At 39.1% G+C, this 26,764-nt stretch overlaps 1 protein-coding gene across 10 annotated transcripts in view; it reads left to right on the forward strand.

The window, feature by feature from the left end:
- Positions 1–720: 720 nt before the first annotated feature.
- Positions 721–26,764, forward strand: part of sgip1a (SH3GL interacting endocytic adaptor 1a) — a 47,772-nt gene continuing 21,728 nt past the window's right edge. For 4 of the 10 annotated variants that reach the window (XM_044043870.1, XM_044043872.1, XM_044043867.1 and 1 more), the window contains exons 1-2: positions 1,289–1,745; positions 26,300–26,363. In XM_044043870.1, the coding sequence (XP_043899805.1) occupies positions 1,736–1,745; positions 26,300–26,363 (74 nt within the window). In that variant the 5' untranslated portion in view covers positions 1,289–1,735. Of the gene's footprint in view, positions 955–1,282; positions 1,746–26,299; positions 26,364–26,764 lie in introns of those variants that run through there. The other 6 variants (XM_044043871.1, XM_044043875.1, XM_044043866.1 and 3 more) reach the window with 5 other exon arrangements.

The following is a 26,764-nucleotide window of genomic DNA, read 5'->3' on the forward strand; positions in this document are numbered from 1 at the left end:
TGTTTTTACTTTTCTGCTAACATTAAAAAAAGAAAATGTAATGCTTGTTGCCAAAGCACCTAGCAATTGCTTTACAACCAGTAAAATTGAAGCCGGCCCAAGACATAAGTGAACCAAGCAGTTGCTTCTCACCAGGGCCCCCATAAATAGTGTTATTTGGGTTTTTTGGAGTTAATTTAGTGCATATTTACATATCTGTTCTAAGTTTTAAAATCCAAAATCATTAAACTGACTTAAACTGAGTATCATCACAGTGCTTTGAATACAAAAGCACAAATTAACTTGATGCTATTTTGTACAATTTATAGTGTTTCATTTCTATCAATAATAGTCGAAATAGTTCAATACTCTCTAAGGTCTTGGTGGTGGTGGGAAATCAAATTCAGCTTAGGGCCCCATAAAGGCTTGGGCCCTGAGTAAAATGTATTTATATCACACATAATCCCACATTTAATGTTAAATATAAGAAATGTCATCTCTCTCTCTATGCTCAGCGTCAGATCAGCACACATGCACATATACACGTACACTCATATTAACACACAGAGGCCGCTGTCGTTGACCGCAGCTGTAGCATTTTCGTGACGTCACGCCGACCTATTAAACGTCCCTATGTAGCGGGGAAGCGTGTACATAGAGAGAGTGGGTAGACACACACACACACACACAGAGGTGGGAGGGGCGGGGTGAGTAAAGGAGGAAACGAGACGGAGTGTAACGCAGACGCAGCCGCACACACACACTAGCAGTTACACTAGCAGTTACCACAGGAACGGTCACTGTGACGGAAGGGAGCGGCGCTAATTATTTAGTGCGGTGGCGGCGTGTTTATGTAAAGAGAGAGTGTGTGTTTGAGTGTCGTCAACATGAACATTCACTTGGCGCACACCTGCACCAGCAAATAATTAATGTCACTCGCCGCTGGGCAGACTCGACACACTGCACAGACATAAGGTAGGGTGAAGAGGAGGAGGGAGGGCATGTGTGCGTGTGTTTGCGTCATTTTGTTTTTTGTGTATCCTCTGTATTTACTCATGTGAGTTAGCTTCACCTCCACCTCCTGTGTGCATATGTAAATGTGTGTGTGTGTTTAGTGCATGTGCACAGTTATTACACTCACGGAGACAGAGAGGTCACTAACGCAACTCTCTTTTGGTCTGTACTGTCAGGAGATTCAAGCTGTCAGCCATGTGACTGCACACAGGCCTGCAGGGATTGGCTTAAGCCATTTGTGACCTCAGCCAACTACCTCCGCCCCCCACCCACTCCCACCCCTTTCCCAAACACACACACACCCTCACCCTCCCTCGCAGTCACTCCTCCTACCTCCATCTTTCTACCCTTCCTCTTTTATTTATTTTTTTCCCCACCTCTCAGCATCTGAGGCTGAATGTGTAGGTTAGAGCTGCAGCAGCAGCAGCAGTAGTTGCAGCATCCATGGCTTAAGCCGCAGCTCAGAACGGCAGCTATCCTGACAAGGACCCTACCCTTCCTCTGTCTCTCTGTCTCTCTCTCTCCTCTCTTTCTGTCTATATCTCTCTCTGCATCTCTCCCTCCTGGGCTAGTTGACAGACAACTGACTCACAGTTAGCCAGGGCGTTAGCCACATACACACAGCTGCTGTGCCTCCCATCATTTCTGCTGTAACCGGGGACTTCTTCTCCATCTCCCGCTCCTCATAGCACCTACTTTCATTTCAGGATCCTTGGAGATAGAGGAATGCAAATCTGCAACCATGATGGAAGGTAAGCTGAATATATTTTTTGATTAAATGCAGTGTGATCCTCCTTTTATGTCCTTGTCCTACAGCAGTTCAGTTGCTAGAAGGCATGTGTGTATGACAATATGCGTGTGTGTGTGTGTGTGTGTGTGTGTGTGTGTGTGTTTGGGAGGTTCAAATGTCAATAGCTGCCATGCTATTTTGAGTGTATGCATCCCAATGAATTGTGTGTTATTCCCAGGAAAAAGACACATCCACTGAATGTCTGTCCACAGAGGCACAATGGCGAGGTTAATTGAACCATGTGTACCTTTTGTGAGTGTGTGTGTGTGTGCATATGTCTGAGTACCCCCCCAACCCCCTTCTCCTGCTTCCCATCGTAAAGGATTATTTGGATTTATGGTGCAAGAGGGCTTATGTGCCCAGCTGGCTCACTTGTATACATTCTCTTTGTATGGTGCACTCACACACTCACACACACAATCTTCCATCCAGCCACTATAGAGGGTGCGTTCCTATGTCCTCACACATGGTTGGACGGAGCCATGTATGTCAGTTTTAAGCATAGTGACGAAAAAAATTGATGTTTGCTTTAGTGTCATGTCCCTTTAATTGATGACATCATCAGGGGGAAGGCCAGTGATGGAAGGATGAATCCCTACAGCTCTGCAGCTGGCACGCCACAGCATCCATCCGTACCTTTCATAATGTTGCTCTCTTTCCTTACTTGTCATCCCAGAAGTCCTTATTTAATGAATACTTCAATGGTTTAATTAAATAGCAGCCACATGTTGTCTTTTCTTCAATCAACCTTAAAATAATACAACATTTCCGTGAAAATAAGTGAACATAGCTGAAAAGATATTGCTGACAATATCACCTCCTACAATTCATTTAATTTCAAATGAATTTTACTTGTTTTGTTTATGTTCCCATAACATAGCTAGATAATGTTGTCAAGTCTTTTTATTCCAGTCAGGGCCTTTTAATAAATGTGTGCTTTGCCAGTGTGTGTCCACTGCTAGAATCACATTAACTTGTGTTTGTGTGTCTGCGTTGGGACATAAACAATGTTACCTGCTGCCTTCTTACATGTTGGTGTTTGAAATGTTTCTTTATTAATAAATGTTTTCTGCCCAATACGACCATTACCAACCACAATCAGCTGATGTTTTTTTCAAATTTCCTTCAGGAGCAAAAATAAAGGCTGCACCTGATGATCAGATAGCTTATTTTAATTGTTGAAGCATAAGTCTTTAATTATCTGGTATTTATAACAAGTATCAATATTGACTGATTTGTATAATTTTGTAGGTTTCAGTTGTAGTTGGTAATTTGTGACCCACCTTTCGGCCTAGCTGGGATTGGCTCCAGTCCCCAGTGATGCTGATGTGGAGGATAAAGCAGTAGATGATAATAATAATAATAATAATACATTTTAATTGCAACACACTTTATATATATATGCCCCACCTTTTATTTAAAGATAAAGTGGAAGATGCTCTTAAATGCATGTAGTTGTTTAATGAAGTTAGAAAAACAAGCTGTTCAAACCAAATTGTCAAGAAGAAACCGTTTCCAAAAAGATTAAAATAAAAAGCACTTATAATTAACTCAACAACATAATGTGCGATACATCCTAATATAAAGTTCTTAACTAAACACAAAGAATGTTCCCAATTAGGGCTGCAGCGATGATTATTCATTGATTACTAAATTAATTGTCAACTATTTTGAAAATTGATAAATAGGTGTGAGCAGTTATCAACATTTTCTCACATTTTATGGACCAAGCTTAGTTTAATCGAGAAAGTAATTGATCAATTATGAAAATAAACCTTAGTTACAGCCCTGCTCCCAATTATACGATGAATGGTATCATTTTCAATTTGGGTTTTCTGTTAATTACTTCTATTTGCAGATGTGTACTAAATAAAGCTACTGTATGTGATTACTGACCTTGGACTAGGTCTTAATGTTTTATGTTATGCACAAAAAGAGTACAATAGCAAAACAATGTGATCCCACAATAAAATGATAATTCTGCAGCGTTTCATCAATAGCAAGAAATGAGAAGGTAATCTCTATTGCTCACTCTCTCCTGCTAGCGTGCTGTCCTGTCATCATTTGCTTTGACATAAACCAAGTTGTTAGGTAACATTGGAAGGGTGAAAAAAAAAACCCACCACTGACATGGCTAACACAGGCTTAGCATGGACTGTGTGCGGGCGGGATTACAGTCAGGTGTTAAAATTGGATGCTAATCCTTGTTAGCTCTGCTTTTTAAAGCCCTATACCACAGCCAGCATGGCTGTCCCTTTGGTTACTCACTGAGAAAATAACACGGAGTGATTAATGCATTTTAAACACACACACACACACAGAGGTTTGCACAGCTATCCTTTTAAGGACTCTCATTGACTTCCATTCATATGATCACTAACCTTAACCATAACCAGTAAATGCCTAACCTTCATTTCAGCCTAGCCACAACTAAAATCTTAACCCGTTCATCAGAAATGAGGTTCTGCCTCATGCTCCTGACTTGGTCAGTGTTTATGAAGAAAAGGTCTCAAAGATGTAACTAATACAAGAACGCACACACACATTAGTGATGGCTTGATTTGCAATATCGATATTCTTTTACCGCTTTAACTGTGTGGCAGACATTTGTAGCTCTCATTTACATCTTTGTTGAATGATGGTGATGGCTACATCATGTTGCTTTTGTTTAGTGACACCTTTACACTTAAAGTAAAGTCCCAACTACTTTGGGATAACAGTTGTTGTATCAGACTTTGACTTTTTCTTTTTTCCCATATCTTATCCAGTCATTTTGGACAGTATCGCACAGAAATGTATACAATGTGTTGTATTGGCTCATCCAACGCACATACACACATACATGTGCCAGTATCAAGGGTGTCAGTTACCTCACCCTTGATACCAAGTTTATTTCCACTGAGGAAAACTAAAATGCTACCATACTTTCGGACAAAATACATTTCACAAGCTATATTTTCCCTAAACGGCCCCTCTTCTCTAGATAAGAGCAACTTATTTCTTGAGATTATTGGTTGTGTCAGATATTGAAAGTATGCCATTGTTAGTCAGATTTAATTTTAAGTAACATCTCCTGTGTGCTTTGCTGTCCTCACTTGCATGGTGTGTTTTACTGATCACGCCTCAAGCTAATTGTTTAGTGTAGCATGGGATTTATAATCTCATCGGTCTTTTTAGGTCAGAAGAGGCTCAGACATTGTCATTAATGCCATTTAAATGTTGTAACACCTGCAGTTATATTTCATATCTGTCAATGCCAATAAAGAAAGAAAGTACTTGGTTTGGCAGCACTGCTTGATGGACCTTTTTTATTTTGTATTAGCTGTATATTTCTGGTCTTCAGATGATGAATTCTAATACTTAGTGAACCATTTTCTAGCACTATCATTCAGTATCAACTCATGTTAGGGTAAATGGTACTCAGGAAATTATTGTATTTTCACTTGAAATAACATCAAAATACAGGAGCAGACATCCATATCATTTTCTCCTGCTTCCTAAACATTTATCATTTTGGACACTGTTTGGTCCAAATTGTCAAATTCATACAAAATTATCTCACAATCTTACCAACATTTTTGTTCCTCTTGCGAAACCCTCTCTGATTTAAATTACCCCGTGGCATTTCCTGCAGCACCACTATCAGGACAATATGACCACGTAGTTCCTGTACTAATGAGGCTCTGAGTTTAGAAAAAAGTAGCATATTGTGGTCAGTCAGGCTTCAGTATGTTTCATGAATGTTGTTGACTCCGTCCAACAGTCTTGTGGGTTTTAGTGAGCGCTGCAGACTGCTGTGGCTACTTGTAGTCTTCCAAACATGTCGTCTTGTTAATCCTTGTTACTAACTGCAGAAATCACACCGTCACCATCAGGGAGATCCTGTACTTAGGGTTTGCCTGGATAAACCCTTGACTGGAATGCTGTGGAGTTGAGGGCAGAGAGGACACTGGGCCATATGGTGGGATCCACTGCATTCCTTTTAATGGTCCGTTACCTAACTTCATACGAAATGATAAAAAGATCATGATTAGCTTCTGTTATTATGGTCAACCAATGAGGAGACCATACTCGAATAGAGAATTATATAAGGATAATTACATTGGTTTTGCTATGATACGATAAAAAATGAAAATTGGGGTCTGAAGGCCTGTCTGTCTCAGCTCATGGTGCACAGTTATGTACTGTAGGGTTTTAACTACTGACACAAATTGTTGACACAGTGTCAATGGTTTGTGTCAGTATGAAAATATCACAACTTTTTCAAAGACCGCAAGCTCTTACGGTTACATTTTGATACTTAGGCCAGAAAAGTAGATCAGAGTGGTCTATGTCTACTCTGACAAAAACTCTGAACCTCCATCATCCAGATAAAGATCCTGAATCCGTAAAGGATGCACAGCAAGTCTTTTAAAATGTTCTATTTATCTTCACACACACATTGAAATCTGCTGTGAGGGAGAATCGGCTGGGGGTAATCTGTTGTCTTTGTTTATTATTTATACTAGATTAATGAATTAATTTGGTGAAACTACAGCAACGTTGGTGATCTCAGCAGCTCACAGGTCTTGGTTGGTTAGTTGCTTGGTAATGACGGTTGGGACAGCTTGCAAAAAACCTTCCACATGTTTTTCAAGCATTTTTAGATGCTGTGTGTAAATGGTCCTCTTTGTAATTAATTTTGATTGAGACATCTGTTGCAAGATTAAGGTACTTTACTTAGCTAGCATGACCAGACATGATTGTAAAGTATGTAAAGGATGAGGAAAGAGGATGTTTTTGTCACACTAACTCAAAGAGAAAATCATAACAGAACATTACCTCGTTAGTTGAAAGGGGTAACCATGTGTTTGATCTTGCCATACAATGTATATATAATAATACAACTTTTACAGCCATACACAGGGACATGCATTCATTAGCACAAAAACAGTGACCTATTTCATCGGGAGGCTTTGGATAATGATGCTCAATTTGCCATCACAACCAATGACTTCTTACTCTCCCACCAAGGGACTGATGTATGGTTTCCTGGGTAACGACTACGAGGCTGATTAATGTCATGTCTGTTTCAGTACAGAGTTGGGTAGAGGCTCCCGGTTTCTGAATAAATAAGCTTTTGGATTTGTTTGGACTGAAAAAAAAACATGGTGGCCATCGGACTTGTACCGTTATTGTGGAAACATTGTTAATGATTATTATTTTCTCCTAAAGCCAATTTTGAAAGGATTTCTGCACTGCTCCATACCACAAAACCAAATGAGTAATTTAATTTCTTGTCATTGGACCAAATACATAACTCATGTGGGCTGATGCTACGGAAACAGTCCTCAGTGGTCCAGGAGGAATTTTATGATGGTATTAAACAGAGCTGTATACTGTCTGTGAACGCGAAATGCAGAAGGCACAACTGTATCGCTCTGCCCTGCCTGCGTCATAGTTTGTCCTTGTATCAATCTAATCTCGTCCTACTTAGACACACATGTACAAATGTAACCATTCACCGTAGTAAATATAAGCACGGCACATTGCAGGGCTTAGGTTGTTGTCTTCTGTGTTGCATAATTCATAGAATTTTTTGTTTGTTCAGCCATCATCAGACTGACTGAGATGTTACATTAGAGATGAAAGGAGACGCAGTGGATCAAAGCAGTCATGTCAGTGCTGTTGTTAGATTTTTAGGAAAGCCCTGCACTGGAGCAGCTTAGGAGTGGCACCGCTTTGATAACATGTGATTATCATAGGCGTGTGTCCAAACATTTCTGTTTAACTTAACATGTCGCCTTAAGTTATGACTAATTTGGAATTACACAATACTATACTTACAGACAAAAACAAACTGAAAGCCTAAATAAAGCAAAGTGAGCCAGTGTGTGTTATTGGTGGGGGGGTGACAAACGAGGCTATCTTTGACAGAAATATGTGATCTGCATGGAGAATTGACAGTCACAGTGTGAGTTGTTGTTGCCATTTTTTGACAAACGGTGCAATCATGCTTGTTTTTCTTTATCAAAGTGCATGTTCATGTGTTTCTTCCTCACAAAGAGGACACGAAGGGTCCACTGTGGCTGTGTTTGACAAAAACCTAAATTACCTTTCTCACAAATACATTCAGAGACAGAGGCTCAGGAGAGGAAGAGGAAGAACAGCTTTCAGTTTCCCTAGCACCATTTTCATTCACTCACAGACATGGCATCACAACATCGTCATAACAGCACTTCTAAATTCCATCTGGTTCTATGTGCACAATTCGGGAGCTTATGTAATCACTCCCAAGATTCAGACCCAGAAAAACGTTATCAGTGCCAGCTGGGTAATGTAGGTGTAATTTCACAATTTTTGAGTGATCACATCAGAGTCAGTATGAAATGTGTATTCCTTAAGAGTGTCACATAAAAACAACAACCAACATTATGCATTTGGCAGCATCAGGAAACACTGCACATATTTGCTTATAAATACTACTATTTATTCCATTAGTGTTGTCCTGGTTTATTTAATTCAAATGTTACACATTGCCCAACTACAAAAAGGAATTAGGAGGAGGTAGTGGATGCTCAGAAAGATTAACGCTTGCCGTTGGTACTGTAGGTGATGTGCTGTCATAGATATATGGTGAAATCTTAAATCGGGAAAGAGGGTATAGTGTTGCATCACTAATGCAATCAATGTATTTATCTCCTGCTTTAGTGAAGTCAAGCAGAATTCAGATGGGAGCAAATAAAATGTAGTTGTAAATTTTTACAATGTTTGTCTGGAACCCTTCAAGTCTTACTGATAAAACATTTTGTGAATTGTGTGTGTTTGACTGATGTGTCGACTGACAAGATACTTGTGTATCTTTCTCTTACTCCTAAAAATCAAACAAACAGAAAAAAACATAATTTTACTGAGTCAATACCAGTGCAGATGGGAAAATTATCCACAGCTCCAGTAGAAAAGAGAGATACAATATAAAAAACATACAGTGGGGGGGAAAAAGTCTGTTTCAAGCTGGGACTTGGAGAGAGTGCTGCATAGAGTGAACAGTATGCAGCATGTAAACAAAATGAGGAGTGGTAGGGATAGAAAAGTCGCCGAAATGAGTTAAAATGGTAGCGTGAGAGGGGAAAAGAAACAAGAAGAGCAGCAATGTGTGTCAAAGCCCCAGAGGGACAGGGCAAGACAAATAGATACAGAGGGAGGGGAGAGCCGCGGAACATCATCATAAAAAGCCTGTGTTTGTTTAAGTAAAGTTACTTCTTTGTGTGTGACCGTTTTTGGAGGGCGATCAGCTGATGTGGTGGGAATGGTTATTTAGAAGTTAATGGAGATGGTTAGACATTGGTATCTGAATTATTATTTTGTTATAGTTATAGTTTTTCTCTTCTGTAATCAGTTTCCCATTTTGGTTCAGAATGACAGTGTACACTCACTTTTGTCCCTTTTTGAACAGACAGCAAAAACACACAGATCTTTCATGGTCAGTGGTAACTGTTGTGGTGTTTAGGTAGAACCATGTAAGTTGCTGTATAAAATAAATGTTATCACCTAGATTATTTATAATATTTCACACATCTGAGGTAAAACATTTGAAGAGATTACATATGCTGTACCTCAAAGAGCGTCAACATCATATTGATATATTTTTAATCTCTTTTACATTACAATTTAAGACAGTTATATATTATCATTTAATTATTGCTCAACCCTCTTCACTGCTGGCCATGATCCTTGTGTCATCGCTGCCATCTATTTCTGCACTTTCCACCATTTTGGCATCACATGTCACTTCTTCATGTGGGAAACTTTCTTTTGCAGGAAGAATATTTCACTCACTCTAATCCCCTGAGTGTCTCCTCCTGTTGTCAATCTGAGTTTAAATGTCCCTCTCTCCTCCTGTACTGACTTTGATACTGTTGAAGGAGTTAATCGACATGGTGGCAAGGAAGCCCTTGGGGAAGTGTTTGGAATTTATTAGACCATATAATATTAATGTGCTTCTCTACATAATGTATTTAGCTTCCAGGCGGACGGTTAGTGTTTGGCTTTGTCTGCTTTCACTCTACATAATTAAAAAAAAAAAAATAATGTTTTTGCTGTTGTCTGTGATGGTTCTCAGTCATCCAGGTCATAGTTATGGATAGATACAAACTTTATTTTTTAACCCTAACCCTAACCCTAACCCACATGATCATCATATGAGCACTGATGAGCTGTGTTGTGTTTATTTTTGGACTACCATCTTACCTTCAACCTGTGTCATCTACTTCAATTAATGATTTTCGTAGTTTACCAGAATACCTTTCTCTAAGCTCCAGGGAATAACTTAAATTACCCAGCAGTGGGTTTCATAGGATGCAGGAATACTCTAAGGAGGGAATTAGAAGCATATTTATGCTGTTTTTTTTAATCTGAGGTGAAGAAAACATTAGGGTTTTTTTTAAGCATACCTTTCCCGATAGTGGATTCTCTTTGCTGTTTAATTGTGTGCTGACATATCATCATTGATATATCAGATCTCAGTGTAGTTTTGCAACGGAAGAAGAAAAATATAGCAGCAACCCAAAAACCTGTGAAATACAAGATTACCTGCTGACATCAGTTTTTTTCACATTTTTTTTAGGCGTCAGCTTTCATGTCCTCAGAGCTTCCTCCATTATAAAAACTCCCTTTCAGTACAGTTTGAATTAGAAAAAAATGCCATTGTACCCATCCATGTACTGCATGTGTGAACATTTGCATTTATCTGTGGATGTTTTTGTACTGCGTGGTTACGAGCCAGACCAGTGCTAACAGATGTCAGCTTCAATCAGTGGAGGATGCACTAGCACCATGAAGCAGAGACACAGCTACAGGAAGGGATTAGCAGCACTGAGATGGATAACTGGTTTGGATGAGAGATGTAGTGATAAGGGAGGGCAGAAAGATTGGAGGGCAGAGGGAGAGATTGAGAGATGGTGAGAGAAATGTGATTCATGAAAGAGACATGAACTGTAGATGTATCTAAGCTTTGTGTGATATGTTTTTAGGATGATGTTGTTTACATGGGTGTGAATGTCACGCTCATGTCTGCATTCTCACCGTATACACCTGGTTTACATCCAGGCTTAAGTGACGCAGCTGAAGAAAAATCCCTTGGTACAATCCCTTGCCTCATTCATTCTTGCATTCTGAAAGGGGTGGTTGGCACATGTAGACAAAGCTGTGTGACTAAAAATAATCCTTTGCAGAAGGTCTCTCAAATTGATGTCACCCTCAGCATGTGTGTGCATGTGCATGTGAGAATAAAATGTTGTGAAACTCTGTGAAAAGACTGTTCTGTCTTAAAGACAAAACTCACACACTGCGATGACGTGAAAGAAAAACACCTTCCACATTCTTATAATATTGCACAAGTTCCACCCTTCTAGATTAGGTTGTTTTACATGATTTTGTGTTCTTGGTACTCCGATAAATGATGATGAATATAGGGGCACTTTGACATAACCTTTAGAAACCTGACTTGTTGTCCATTCCCTTCAGTGTAATCTATCACAGGACTGCTTCTTGTTTTTTTAAAGATTGTTGGTTATGATGGCTGTGCATAAGTCATCATAAATGAACTGATGGATTAATAAAATCAGCAATTAATAATGTCTGTATGATTCTCAGACTTACCATACATAGATTAATTTTCTATTAGTCATTAGTATGTTGTAGCTTTATTTCAGATGAAAACTGATGTAGTGCAAGACAGACAAGACAAAAATTCAAGTTAAAAGAAAAAATGCTGACCCAATCTACAATCATTTACATTTAATCCACAAATATACAATACTACACATTGGAGTACCACAGCTTGATAGACATCTTGATTTCCATTTGTTAATGTTGACAGATTAGAGTGGCCACACTGCCCATCTGAGACTGTAGCATCAGGTGGTTCTCACATGCCACGCAGTGATGCATCCCACTATTTTCTTCTACACGCCGCATAAGTTTAATCACAAAATAGATGGTAAAATTGATCCTTTCCCACAATTTCAGCATCTATATCTGTTAGTATGTATAACAAACATATTCTGGACCAGTTTCAAAGTACAACAGCTGTATTCCAACATATCTGAAGAGTCCTGACATTTAGATGAATACTTACAGTATTAAAGGATGTGTTCCCACCATCCTAGTTTAATCCAAACCCTGGTGTGTTTGCACCCTTAGTATAGTTCATTTGGGTCAGTGTGAATGTTGTCTGTCTGACACCTTTGAGGTGGACACTGGGGAATGTGGATGAAACCACCAAGGCTGTTGCTGCTTCACCACGCTGTCCACCTGCCAGCCCTCAAGGCACTGCTCATCACCAGTGCAGCAGGGCAGATGAACATTAACCTGCTGATGCCCCATGATGTAGCAATTGCAAAGGATTTGTCTTTTTACCAGCACTGCAGTCTCATCACATGACATTTACAGTGTGTTTGAAAACAATGAATCAAATGTACATCAGGTGCGAACCAACGAAGCTGACTATTAGGCGTGAACACACCTGTTTATTATGACAGATCATCAATGAAGCAGTTGCACACACCTGATCTTTGGCCCACCAAAACTAACAATGATAAATTTTAGATAATGTGTTTTGGCTATGTGTGTCGCATTCATTTTAATATGGACTGTTGAGTGACCCAAATTGTCAGTGTTTGCTTTTGCAGGCAACACATTTATGTTTGGTTGGTCGTTCAGGCTGCCGTTGTCCCAGCAGCCATCAGATGGATGACTCACAGCATATAGGATTTCATTAGCGGACATCAGACCTTCCACAGAATAACGGAGCCATTGATTTTCATATCAGCAGTAGGAGAGGCAGAGGGGGGAAGAGAAAGAAGAGGAAGTGTACAGAGGGAACTGCAGCTGAAACAAAAGTACACATCAGTAAAACTAAACCACATGGCACAAAGCACCTGTCACATGCAGGCTGAGATGTTCTTAGGAGGATAGTGCAAGGTGGCTCTAAAAGATTTTCTGTTTGTAGTTTGTTTGAATGTTGATGTTATTCACCTTATTAGTCCTTACAGAAAAAAACAATGTTAAGACAGGAGGGAGGACTTTCTTTATAAAAAAAGTAATCAATGAGAGTTGAAGTGAACTGCATTGAACATAATTTGTTGTTCCTTGTTACCCTCCGGACTCATGACTCCTGCCAACTTTGAACAATAAGGCCAATGTAACACTGAACCTCTGAGAAAATGTTCAGAGACTGCATGAGATTCATATTTTTTTGTTTATTATTTTTTCCAAAACCAATAGGCTGGGTAGACACATGTGTTCAGAGCACAGTGAATGAAATAGAAAAGAGACTGGAGGAAAAGGAAGTCAAGTGCCCTCAACTTTACCACAGAGTTAACCAAGATAGTGACAGTGTATGCAGGAACAGGAATGTCTTCCTGTTAATCCCACCTCAATGCTGAGGTTCCCCCCACAGTCAGAAGATATTTTATGGTCGTTTTGAAGTGGGAATATTTTCAGTTGATTTTGCCCTGGAAAAAAAGTGGAAAATTTAATTCTTCCATGACTGAGGCCTCAGTTATAACATTGTGTGCAGGATTCACCTTATAAGTTGGTGTACATAGGAAACACAGAAAATGCTGATGCAAAAAACAAACAAAAAAAACATATGCACACAAGTCCCACATCACTTTCCCTTTAAGAACCATGACAACACCGCTAATTAATATTCTGTCATCAGGAGTGATTAGAAAGTCATGGCAAAAGCAGCAAGAAGAGGGACGAATAGATCCCTTCCACAATAGTGCTGCCTGGATTAAAGTTCCTCTGTACACTGTGAGATGGGTGCGTGGACATTAAATCAAAGACATTCAACATCACTGGACAGCAGATCTGGCTGGTCTCTGAAATTTCTCTTTCTCCAAAGCTTTCCATGTGCCACACCCTCGAGTGGTGCCAAATAAGGTATTTTCCATCATCGCACATTGCGATTACATTTCTTTTTATATCCTCCCCATATGATTGAATCTGGGCTCCAGGTGTGACAGTTAAGCTGAATCTGAAGCACAAGTATCTGGATCTATGCAAATGTCTTCTATCCTCCTGACCTGTATGCCTTGTTATTCCAGAGAATGCATTTCATACAAGTATCATTTAATCATGACAGCATTTATTTTTACACTTTTCCTTGCAATAACAAATACCTTCTATTTGTTTTAAATGTCTTTTGCATGTGTTTGTAGGTGCACATTTCAGGGAGTATCAGTCACATATCAAGTATTTTGTTTTTCTTGTTGTGATCGGCAATTATTGAAGTTGTTTTCACAGTCATTTTAAACTGCGTCTGGTTATTCATCATTTTACCCTTTACATGTCTCATAAACATTGTACAGTTAGTTTATTTCTGTCACAGGTATTCACAAATAAGTGCTTATAAATTAAGTAGCAGCATTCTGCAGTGCAAGCGCATGCAACTGTTCCTCGATGTGCAGTTATTTTTATGTTGCTTGAGTAATTCTGTTCATTGTAAGGCCACACTGTCCTCCATTTTGCATTAGTACAGCAGTTGTAGCAGGATTCTCCTGGAATGGCCCCCTTTGTTGTTTTAGAAGTACCAGCATGTTACATAACACACAGTCACTAAGAACAAAGTCCTTTTTCAGTAGCTTACGCAGCATGGGTGCAGTGTTGGCAGCTCCTGCAGACGAGTGTCACAAAACACAAATTCTGTTGTCCATAACAGACACTGTATCAAGAAGAGCAGGTCACTAACTTGGAAGGATTAGAGTGAATGAACATATCGATGACAATGATCTTCAAAAGTTATTTACTGCAGCTTTAAATGTGTTAAAATATTAAGTCTTAGCTGTCATATGTTAAATTGGGTCTCAATCATGTTAACATCAATTTGACCCGGCAAAGGTGCAGCTCATAATATGCCTCACCTTTTAGACATTTTTACTTTTCCTCCTGCTAATTGCATTGATTGACATGTGTGTCCTCTGCTGGTTTAAGATGGAAAGAAACATCTGACATTGTTGGTTAATTAATTAATAAACTCTTAACAGCGATTAATCAACTAATGCTTAATCATTAACATCCCTAACTGCAGTCTTAGGAAAAGTTATTCTTGTTTTTTAACTCGTTGAAACCTACAGAAAGCCTGTATACAGTGTTAGGGCATGTATGCAGCAGTGTTGGTAAGTGCAGTATGTGTGTTGCCTCAGTTAACCTGTGGGTTTTATAAGCTTTGGTTATATAGCTGGGCGTCAGCTTGACACTTGAATTGATGGTGTGTTCACTTTAAGTGGTTCCAGATTTTGTGGTTCATCATGGTTTCTTCACATCCCCTCTCTCAACCCCCCCTCCTCTCTTTTCATTGACCAACAGCATTCCACCTGATTCTGGCGGTTCTTCATTTGAGGACTGTGGTCTTTAATAGGTCCTTGAAAGCAGTCTGGACATTCCTTTCCTCACCGAAAATTGAGGAAACCTGTAATCTGGGTGTGAACTGCAGAGGGGTGGAGTCAGTGGTCTGCTTTCACCAGCATGGGATTAGATTAGATTGATGGGAGTCAGTATGGAGATGTAATCCACAGGAATTTGAGCCAGCTCTTTTTTTGGATCCTGTCAAAATCCAAGTTTTTAATGACCCGCAATAACACACTCCCCCCCCTCACCTCTCCCAAGTGTCACAGTTTTCATTACTTTATTAACAATTTGACTAATTATTGCTTTAATAACAGAGCTGCCAGCATTAAGTATCCACAACTTGCAACACTCAGTAGAGTAGGATGGAATAAACACTTCCTGAACGGGACGCTCCAACAGCTTTAGTGTAATAATAATTATAATAATAATAATAATAAGTGTAATAATGTTACATCATGGCAAACTTAATTTTTGATATTGGGGACAATGGTAAGTCGGTGGTTTCAACAGGTTTCAACAGGTGATCTACATGCCGATGTGTCCTTGGCGTGTGAATGGATTTGAAAGATGTGTGATAGAAAATGTGTTGCGCTGTGTGAATGTGTGAGTGAACGGGTGAATGGCAAAACTGTAGTGTAAAGCATCGTTGAGTGGTCATCAAGACTAGAAGAGTGCTATATAAATACAGACAGACCATATTATTATTATTTGCTAGAAAGACAAGACTGTAGCCCTGATCGGGATTGACTGTGGCTCTCTTTTAATTTAAAATATTACCTGCGGATGAGAACACAAGTGCTCAAAGCATACAGCATCCCTGGCACACACAGATATTTGTGAGCCAGCTTACAGACAGTATTAAGTTAAATTGTTAGCATTATTTGGTGCAAACTTTTTCTCTTCACTAAAACAAGGCAGATGCTATCTGCAGAGAGAGGAGTCTCCATCCCTCTGTACTGTAGAATTGCATCCCAAAGATGCTGCCACTGCTGTGGCCTCAGCTGACACTGATGGTAGGAAACCATGCACAGTTCTACTTAAATAGGTGCTTCAGAGATGGCGGTTTCCATTTTGAGCATTTCATGACAGTTCAAATCTGAAATTTACATCCCCCCAGTTTTATGTTGCATATTGAATTTCAAATAAAAAGTGACAGCCAGTATTACTCTTGTTGAAGATCTCATTCACTAGCATTAACTAGGGGTAATATAAACTTTAATTTTGTCTTTTAAGACCACAAGAGGCTCTTCAATTTTATGCTTCCCTGTGGTTGTCTTTACTAAATCATTATTCTTTTTTGTAAAATTGATTCATCAGTGACTCATATCAAATGGGGGTTTGTGTTGGCTAAGTGTAGGTGTGTGTTTGTGTGTGCGGGCGTGTGCGTATCCAATGTTTTCTCATCACAGACCCTCCATCCTTCCTACATCTCTCAATACGAGCATAGCAAACACAGATCTTCCAGATTTAGGGAGAAAAAAAGCATCCTTTCATCTGTGAATCACTCATCATTGTCCTCCCACTCTTGTTTCTTTTGCCTCATGGCTCAATATCTTTGAATGACAAACAAGGAATATTCTCTGGACAGTCAAGTCAGTAACAATTTATGTATTAAACATATTTGCTTTTCAATAATCTTAGTCATAGACTATGATGCATAACTGAAAGCAACCCTTTTTGTATCTTATCTTAATAATGTCAAATGCATAGGCAAACAGTGATTGGAAGAGAACCTCAAACATATACATATACTACTATATATATTGATTTTTTTCCTATAAACACATCCAGAGCAAATGCATGAAATTGGTAACCCCAGTAGAACCCCCTTAGCCCCAAAAGCCAGATTATCTCTCATTTGTTCTTTGCTTAACTTTCTATTTCACATTTCTGCCATCTGTTGGAGAAATGGATTGCTACTGTACAACTAGCTTGTTTGAATCTTGGGCATAAACTGTGTCATATGAACAATTCCTGTGGGGGTAGCAGAAGAAACTGTTTGAAACCAACCACAGTGCCTTCAGGGTTCATCACCCTCTTGTTTTTTTCATTAATTACTATGACAAATGAAAAGGTTTGTTAGGGGGTGTTAGTGTTTGAAGGCACAACATATTTATTTTGTAGTGTTTTCATCCTCACCTGACCTAGTTTCCATCACCCCGCACTAATCTGTTTGTCTTGACGTAAAACAACTCTCGCTGGACAGCACAAAATCTAAACTCTTCTATGCCACGAAACACACGGAGAGTGTGAAGCTGATAGAATTTTCATAATCTGACAATGAATCTAACATTGCTTATAATTATTATTATTATTACCATAATTATAGTGTTGCACTAGTCTTAAACAATACCTTGCTTATATATTATTTTATTGCATTAAAAAAAAAACAAAAAAAAAAACTTTATTTTCAGGTCAAATACTGAAAAGCTAAGACAACATCAGAAACAGAAATTGCAGTGAATATTGGTAGTGCTAGCAAGCTCTTAGTTATTTGCTTTGTAAAAAACAAACAACAAATGTTGTACAACATTACCGGAAATGGTTTGTTCCTCATGCTAGGTCTGCAGCAGATGGATAATTCTGACAAACATTGATTGCCTCACAGTGAACAAGTATTACATGCCAGTAAACACATGTGGATCATCATGGTGATCACTTGTACAGGCTCTTGTTGTTTTTTAATCCTCAAACCTCACACACAGATAAATAAATGCAAGCTACACGCGTGAGGTTGCTGTGTCAGGTAATTATAAGATTGCCGTTTTCACATGTGATTAATCTCTATCTTTTCATCTTGTCATTTCATAATTGTATAAAGAAAACCTTTAGATGTTACACAGAATTTTTTTAAGTTTTTAAAACCCAGTTTGATATTATTATTATACAGTATTTAATTATTATGTAATAGTTTGGTATTATGAACTCTCTCTATTTGTAGTTGCAGTGTGATCACCTGAACCCTCTACTGTCGACTTCATCACGAAAAACTACATCCAGGAGATTTGTTAATAAATGTAGGATCATAACTGAGTCAGACTGGGGCACTAACAACTTCACATTGTGTCATTTATGCAGTTCACATTAAAACTTGGAGTGAATATATAGGTCTGCGCTGTTCAAGCCCTGAGCCATCTTACAGATCAGCCGAAACCTTCAGGAGAAAGAAGAAGCATGTCCTGGCTCGAAGATCTGCTAGAAGATCAGAAGATATATCAGAAAATCTCTTAGCACATTTGGATTTTCAGGCACTTTGAATATGCAATGAATAGACTGTGGCTGTCTTGCTCTGTCTATGACGACAAACCCTTGAGCAGTGTGCTTTTGTCATGGTTCCTCTGTTGTTAACAGAAAATTACACTCTACGTTAGACACAAGAGGAGGACAGTAATTCTGGCTGTGGGTGAGTGTGCTTTCTGGCACAATTCACTTAAGATCCTATATAATTGTGAAATATAATATCTATCGATGTGGTACCCCTTATGCTTGTTTGATCACATCGTCTGATACTGGGGCAGTATCTTCAGTGTTTTGTAGGAAAGATGAACCTACCTCGCAGGATGACAAATCCACTCAATGCTGGATGATGTCTTTGTTTTGTTGTCTTGCCAGCAGCTAAAACTGCTCAACCACTGTAACCTTAAAAAACAGACAATATTAAACTAACAGACGTCACATATGGCCTCGATCTCCAATATGATGCTGACTTGCAGCCAAACAAGCACCTCAGTCTGGCATCTTACCTACAAGCATCAAAAATACTTTTTTCTTTTCCTGTCCTGCTTTTTCCTCATCAAGGCCTCAAAAGTGTTGGACAATTTAGATATATCGACATTGGTTATTGTTTTGTAACCAATTTGTATTGTATTTGTATTTATTGAATTTTCTTTTGATTTTTTTTTTTTTACCTCATGTTATTGTTAGTGTATTGCTTTAATCCTCGATGGTGGGCGAGCTTGACTGTTGGTGTCCGTCCTGGCAGAACATCTCGCAAGAGTTGTTAACATTGCTGTAGTAATAGGGATGTAATGTCTGCCATTGTTGGGTATATTTTGGCAAAACCTTGTCTGAGAGCTATGTTTGAGCCGAGTATTGAGCTAACTGCGGAAAGGTGATTTGATTGTAAAATACTTTTAAATTGGCCATTGGTCAACTCCTGCTGCACGCAACCCAAGCAAAGCAACATCCCCTGGGCAGTCGGGCATTACTTGATGCTTCTCCCTTCAAAGAGACAGACAAGCGTTCAGGTTGATGACTTCATTTCCTACACATGAGTTTGCCATAAGGAAGGTTTTGTCCTGCTTTCCGTTTGTGTATCCTCAGCTTCCTCTTAGTTTTCAAATTAAAAATAAGTCATACACAAAACACTCCAACTGGTATAAAAACTGGTATGATAGCAGGACCGTTACAATGAGATATTATGAACATTAGACCGTTTACCAAGCGTGCCACCATACTGGTGATAGTGGCCTATGTGCACAGTGAGCATTCATTTTTGGAAGACACTTAAATAGACTAATGGCCTCACTTTTACCCGGTATCTGCAGCAAAAATGTCTGCCGCTGCTCTCACCAAACTGACTGTTGAATAAATCCACAGATGAATCAGGGAGCCAGGTGTGTGTGGCTATAAAATGCATCATGCATAAAAAGAGGATATAGTCCTTGCTGTTTCCTCTGGTAATGGGGTTCAGTGGGGTGGCTGCAGAAGACATTTCACTGTCAGATTAATATGGCTGAAAAAGGAAGGTCCCCCCCGGGACTGTATTTGAAAAGTTTAGTTTGGTAACCAAAGATCACCCTTGAAGTCTTACAGCTGAAGTACAGGATCTTCAAATAACTTTTAATGTATGCAGATGCAGACCAAAGTGATGATTTCAATTAACTCATTTCCAGTTGTAATGGTACTTTGAGATATGCATCTAAACAATCACAGCATGTATCTTCAGTTGAATCTTGCAAGAAACCACCATGTACTTTCTGTCCTCATGAAACAAGGGAGCCCACTTCCATTCCTCGTCTCTCTTTGCTTGTGGAAGTCTGGTGTCAATAAATATCAGACTGGTGGAAAATGCATCTTCTCCTTTTGTCATTGTGGCAAAAATCCCTGTGTTTATAATTTTGGCTATGCAGCCGGGTCATTTGCCACCCAGTCCTTGGTCCAAATGCTATTTGAAGCCCAGGGATGGGAACCATGGGGACCAAGGCTGTTTATGGAGACAGAGGGAATAAGGGGAGGAGATGAGGAATAATGGCCGTGGGTGGACGAGATTTACCGATAAGTAATAGATAACAAATACAAAAACATACTTACTGTAACTGTTACTCAGTTATTTCACCTGTTTACCAGTTATAGTACAATAATTTGTTTTCAACATTTAAGCTACAGTTAGAAGGTAAGTTAATGGCAGTGAATTAACAAATCATTAATCGATGGTTAATGAATAGGTAGACCTATTAAATAACTGATAGTGGAAAAACCTACATAGAAAAAAGTGAATATTAGATATTAAAAGGAAATTGAGAAGTGCACAGATGAATGCATCACCACCATCTTTTGTTGATCTCTGCCCCAACTGCGGGCTTGCTGCTTTATGGTTTCTGGCCCTGACCCACTTTAGTTAGAGATGGATTATGTCACTCAGTGAAGCGGCTCTTTCTTTCTTTTCTTCTGCTTTCATTTCAAAGGCTGCAACAGACATGTGTGTCATCCAGTTTGTAACATGTGTTTGCATGCCTCTGTGAGTGTGTGCATGCATGTGTGTGTGCTTGTGTGCTCGGGGTACATTGCTAATGAAAGTGCTACAGCTCATGGCTCACAGTGCAGCCACCTGGACAGTATAGTCCAAGTCTAATTTTAGCATCCGTGGGCACAAACGCAAACTGACACTGGCTTTGTCTTTTCTCTGTGCCACACTGACACACACACACTTGTTCACTCAAACACACAATCACACACATACACTGGTGTGCAGCTGTTTGAGGGGGGTTAGGGGGTTTTGTTAATTCTCTTTCTTAGTTTTCTGTTTGTGCTGCAAACTAGTAGGTGGACAATTATGCACCAGGGAAGTTAGAGCATAAATTCTGAGGGGGACAGAAAACAGACAGGAGTGTAAGCGTGAATAATTGTCTTTCTTCTTGATTAAGTAGTTAATGCCAATGGCTACTTAAGGGATTGTATGTACTTTATCTTTGATATTATGTGACATCCCTGCATCAATAAAACCTTCAAATATACTGCTCCATATTTCTCAGGCCGTGCTGTACTGTAGCAGCTGCTGATGAAGAGCTTATGTTAGCACATCTTCAGTATTGTATAATATAGGGCTGCGAAAAACCTACATACAAAAGTGACAGTATTATTTGTTATCACTCACTTCAATCTGTAATCACTCATTGTACTCATCGCGGTGCTCAACTGTGATGCCTCCTTCTCTTCTCTGTATATTTAGACCTTGTATTGTTTTTTCAGGTTTGTACTCACTCATCCCCCCCATAAAATTTTAGGTTTTTTCCAATCTGAATGTCAGTATTGTGAGTTCATTGTTATTGTGTCTGCCAGTCATAGGTAGCAAATCTGCAAATCACCTGCCTTCACCTACCTCTGCCTCTCGGGGGCCATTAGGATGGATGAGTCACTTCAAGAAAAGAGCTTTTTAAACCTCCTGTTTACAATATTCCCGTCTACCTCTCAGCTTGTCTGCTGTGTGACAGCATGCCTGTCTTGCATAGTTTTCTGTCTCCTTGTGTACTTGCAGCTTCTTTCAGCCTCTCTGTCCACAGGTTTTCTTCTTTCTTGTTATTGCGCCTACCAGCCCATGGACAGCTACACTAATTACACCTTGTCACCTTGTCTTTTAACCTGTCTGCCTGCCTGCCAGTATGTCCACATGCTTCTCCTTTTGCTAAGTCAACAGATTCACTCAAAACCGACAACAACTCGACACACCATCTTCACACACTTATCACAGGCTCCCAAGCTGAACATGCTCTGTCATGTTTACCACACAGAATAGAATGGTAAACAACATCAACATGTTTTTCCTTTTTGTTGATTCATTAACATCTCTTGATGGTTACTCATCAACAAATAATTATATATGTGTTTAAGATGCAGATCTAAGTGTTTCAAAGGGTTTTTTCCCCCCTCTCTTTTAACCAAAAACTCTCAACCCTCCTCAATCTCAGTGCTGTATTATCGTCCTTCCTACTTACTATGCATAGCAGCACAAGTCCTTCATTCAGAGTTTGAAGTGGCCAAGCCTGGTGCTCTGCTGTGACCGGAAGCACAAGCAGTGTGTCTGTGTGTGTATGTGTGTTTTGTTGGTTACTTGGCCAGAGCCTCTTCATCTCTTTCTTGCCCCATTTTTGATGCAGCTTGTTGAACAGCTTCCACTTCCCCAAACCAGATGTTGAACACTCAACATTGATCGGGCATTGATAAATGTGGCAGCTGAAAATGATCATTATAATGATATATCTTCATGGTTTAGAGACAACATTGAGATGTAAAATACAACCATGAAGAGAGGCCTCAGAGGCTGAAAGTAGACATCATATAATGTCACATTTTTAAAAGAACAAGGGGAAGACTGAAAAGTGTGATCAAAGGAACAACAGAATCAGCCGTCTGTCCTTTAGAAGCCCAGTGCAGTGCTCCTCTGTCGCCAGTGTGTATAATTGCACACTGAATTAATGTAAAGAACTTAATATGTTACCTGTATTCTGGTTCCATAATGAAAGGGAAATCAATCCTAATCCTTCACCTTAAGATACATTTTATTAGTACTGAATATGTGGCTGTAGATTATTAGTATACTTATCATTATTATTATTATTATTATTATTATTATTATTATTATTATTATTATTATTAACTTCTGAGTGAATGCACATTGCATTTGTTTTTGCTTAAATTAGTTTGTGCATCATGAGTAAAATTAAAGCAAATCTGTGTAAATACATTCTGTAATATGGATCACTGAAACCTTCTGGAAGAGGTGTGACTTTTTTATCTTCCATCTTCTTCATACAACAACAAATTGAATTTCACTAGTAAATCTTAAAAAAAATGTTAGTGATCAACTATGACCCGACCATCTAGTTGGTACATAACTTTGGTATTGGATCAGTGTTCCAAAGTTAAATTTATCAGTCATAAAATGAAGTAATAATACCTTTGTTGTTCTTGTGGCAGGTAGTGACTGCACGTTATAATTGTACTATCCCCAGGTGTAAGTTCACATGCTCAGTAGGAAACCTTGAAATACGGTATTGTGCATGTGGACTCGATTTAATAATGGGGGGAAACGGGTGTGATTGCAGTGTTTCAATGCTGGCTTTTTTTTGCGTTATGGGCAACCACTTCCTGCAGGTTAAAGGGTGGACCTCATAGAACTATAATAATAACACACTTTCTGCTGCAGTGGGCTGTGTTCCTCCTGCTGTAAGTTTGTTTTCAATTCCGTTTTTATTTATCCTACATGTCTAAGAAAATCCTCAACCAAGGATTCCAAACTATTTTCAGACCAAACCAACATCAGAAAAGTTTTTTCCTTGTTTTATTTTTTTTTGGCAGTGTCCTACTACGTTTGGCCTCATGTTCTTTGGCTTTTCCTGGTATTACATTATCACGTCTTGAGAGCAGGTCGCAAATTACGTTAGCACTTTCGCTAGCATCCCTCTGAACGGAAGCTATTAAGTCATTAAACCATGTGTGCAGCACACACTGTTATTTCCCTCTCCGTTAATTAAACTGTGCCTTGCGCATTCATGTATACCTTCACATTCATTTTATCCAATCAAATTTAGGTGCTGCTGTGCTCTAAACGTGGAAAAATTCATGTGTTGCTCTTTCTAAGTTGCTGCATTGTGGGTGATATTAAAATATAAAATCTTGAAATGTTCTGAACCCACATTACTCTTATTTCTTAATTGTATCGTTAGTGTCAGCTTTTCCTGGTCTCTATTTTGTAAAAACAGATATGTTATATGACGAGAAGACATGCTCCCACATGCTGCTTTCTGTTTGCCACGATTTTATGCACACACTTTAATCAGTACAGCTGTAAAGCTGTCAGCGCTTGCTTGGGGGCACCAGTCAATATACAGGCCAGTGAGAGCGAAGTATTAATTTAAGAAATCAACTTCAGCTTAGAACAGAGTCGCTACTTAAAAAATGTGCCTGTGACAAATTGAATTAAATATGGCCTGCTGAAATGATTTGCCACCCGAAATCAACACAATTGGCTGCTGGGTGGCATCAGGTACAAAGTAAATAAGTGGACAGAGGCCTTGATTTATATTAATATTGGATGTTTTCTACAAATTTTTATAACATCACACTCTGTCCTTCTCTCACTTTTACAAAAATGGGTGGTTGGTGCACCCTAACTCCTCATCCTGCAACCATGAATATTCATTAACCTCTATTTTTTTCTAACGTGTCTTAAAATTACCTTTGCGTAAATAAGACTTTGAATTTGAGCTTGTGAGTACACTGGGACATTTATTTGAGCCTTGACAGCAGAAACAAGGCCAAACACATTTGCAGGATCAATCAGAGGGTATTTCTGGGTAAGACTAAACGGTCAGGAGGAGGCCTTTTTGGATCAATTTCTCATAGAAATCTCTCATTTCTCAAGATCAGGGTAGTGAAGCAAAGTCTTAAGTAAGAAGTGGATATGTGCCAGTAATTTTTATTTGCTCGGATGATGATATTTGTCTGTAATTTATGAGTGGAGTCAGTGGTGTTGAATTGGGGTAACAAACAGAAGCATGATACCTTGTCCGTGTGACTGTTAGTGAGAGGTTGCATCAGGTTACTGCTCTCAGTCTTGGTGTGTGTCTGCCCGTGGAACGAGGAAGAGATAGGCTAGTCGTGAGATGATGTGATGAGTTTGCAGCCACACGAGCGAGCAGAAGAATGAGAATCAAGGAATCATCCAGATGAGATGGAGGGGGACTACTGGGCTTTCATCTGGGGTAAGAAAGAGACAGGGACACTTCAGATCGTTTTACTATATTTTGCGAAGTCAGCTGGATATAAAACTTTTAAAGGGGGGTAATCATAATCAGTGAATATTATGAGATAAGGTTGATTTTGTGTAGCCATGTTTTTAGAATATACAGGCAGTGCAACTGATCCTGAGTTTGCATTTAAAACTTGAGCTTGAGTCATCACAAGTTTATTTGGAATCAATTTAAAGTATTTTTCATTTAAAGTATTTAGTCTTAAGTTCCATTCTTCATCAGATATGATTTAACAGTTTGTTATATAAAGCTGAAGACATAACCTTTGACGATGGCGATATGTCCATGTTTTTGTAGACCAAATGAGTAAACTAGAAAATTAACAGATTTAATGTTGCTACCTTAAAAGCTTGCAATTTTGCTTTGTGGACAGAATACAGTGTCTGTCATTTACCCTTGAATGCTTACCTGTGTCCTTCAGTTACACTCAAATTGGGTTAGATGCAGTCAGTGTTCACTTTCTTTTCAGGACAACAGTGTCTGTTTTAAGGTTCAGAATTTGTATTTAAGGCCAACAATTCCCTCACCATTTGTTTTGGCAGTCTTGTCAGTGAGCTGCTTCATTGAAGCAGCAGGAGATCTGACGCTTTGTTCAGGGACACACTGACATGTCTATGTGAAGTGATTTGTGAAAGAGAGAAAGTGTTTAATTCTTCAGCACAGTTTTTTAGGCCAGGGATTCAAACTGGCAACTGTAACATTGCAGATCTGACATGCTGCAGCATCTTTTTGGAAATTTTTATGTATTTACGGGTAGCTCTCTGCTCCATGGCTGCCCAAGCTATTCTTGTTGTATTCACTGTGCATTGATTTTTACAGTGCTAATGAAATTTCTACTCCTAAAAGAGGCCTTGAGGAATCCAAGGCAGGCTGTCGTTCCATTTGCAATGCCCATGGACACATATTTATTCCTGAAAGCCAGCATTCACCTTCACACCTCCAGTTTCTCAATAATATATAAAGATGTTGTCTTTTATCTGCTGAATGATAGATGCCAAACTGCTGACCTCACCCACCCACATACACCTCTTTTAGTCACGCCTTTGGTGTCTCTTCTTCCAAAAATTCACTTTTTTTTTTGTCCTTTTAGGATTGAAAAAACGTACCAGGAAGGCCTTTGGGATACGGAAGAAAGAGAAGGACAATGACTCTACGTAAGTACTGTCTCTAATGTGTGTTCCAGTCACAGAGCATGTTATTTGTTTCACTGCTGGGAGTAGTTAATTTGTGAAATTAGATTGATACACGGGAGCAGCTTCTACTCACATTACAGCAGATTGAAGGGATTAGAAATGGGCAAAACAATCATAGCACACAAAGTACAGTCTCTGTAAAGTACAGTCTGCAAAGTCAATGGAGTTGCATTGATGTATTGTGCATTTTATCAATTATATACAATATGATTTGCCAAAAACTTCAGTTATAATTGTGATCCACCTCAATCCACAAGCTTTCTCTCCTAGTTTGAGAAATGTTTCTAGGAACATTCAGACATGAACCAGCCTACAGTCTTGTATACTACTTCCAATTTCTCTAATATTTCAGTCAGTGACAC

Source organism: Solea senegalensis, linkage group LG14 (assembly GCF_019176455.1).
Source record: "Solea senegalensis isolate Sse05_10M linkage group LG14, IFAPA_SoseM_1, whole genome shotgun sequence".
Taxonomy (NCBI): Eukaryota; Metazoa; Chordata; class Actinopteri; order Pleuronectiformes; family Soleidae; genus Solea; species Solea senegalensis.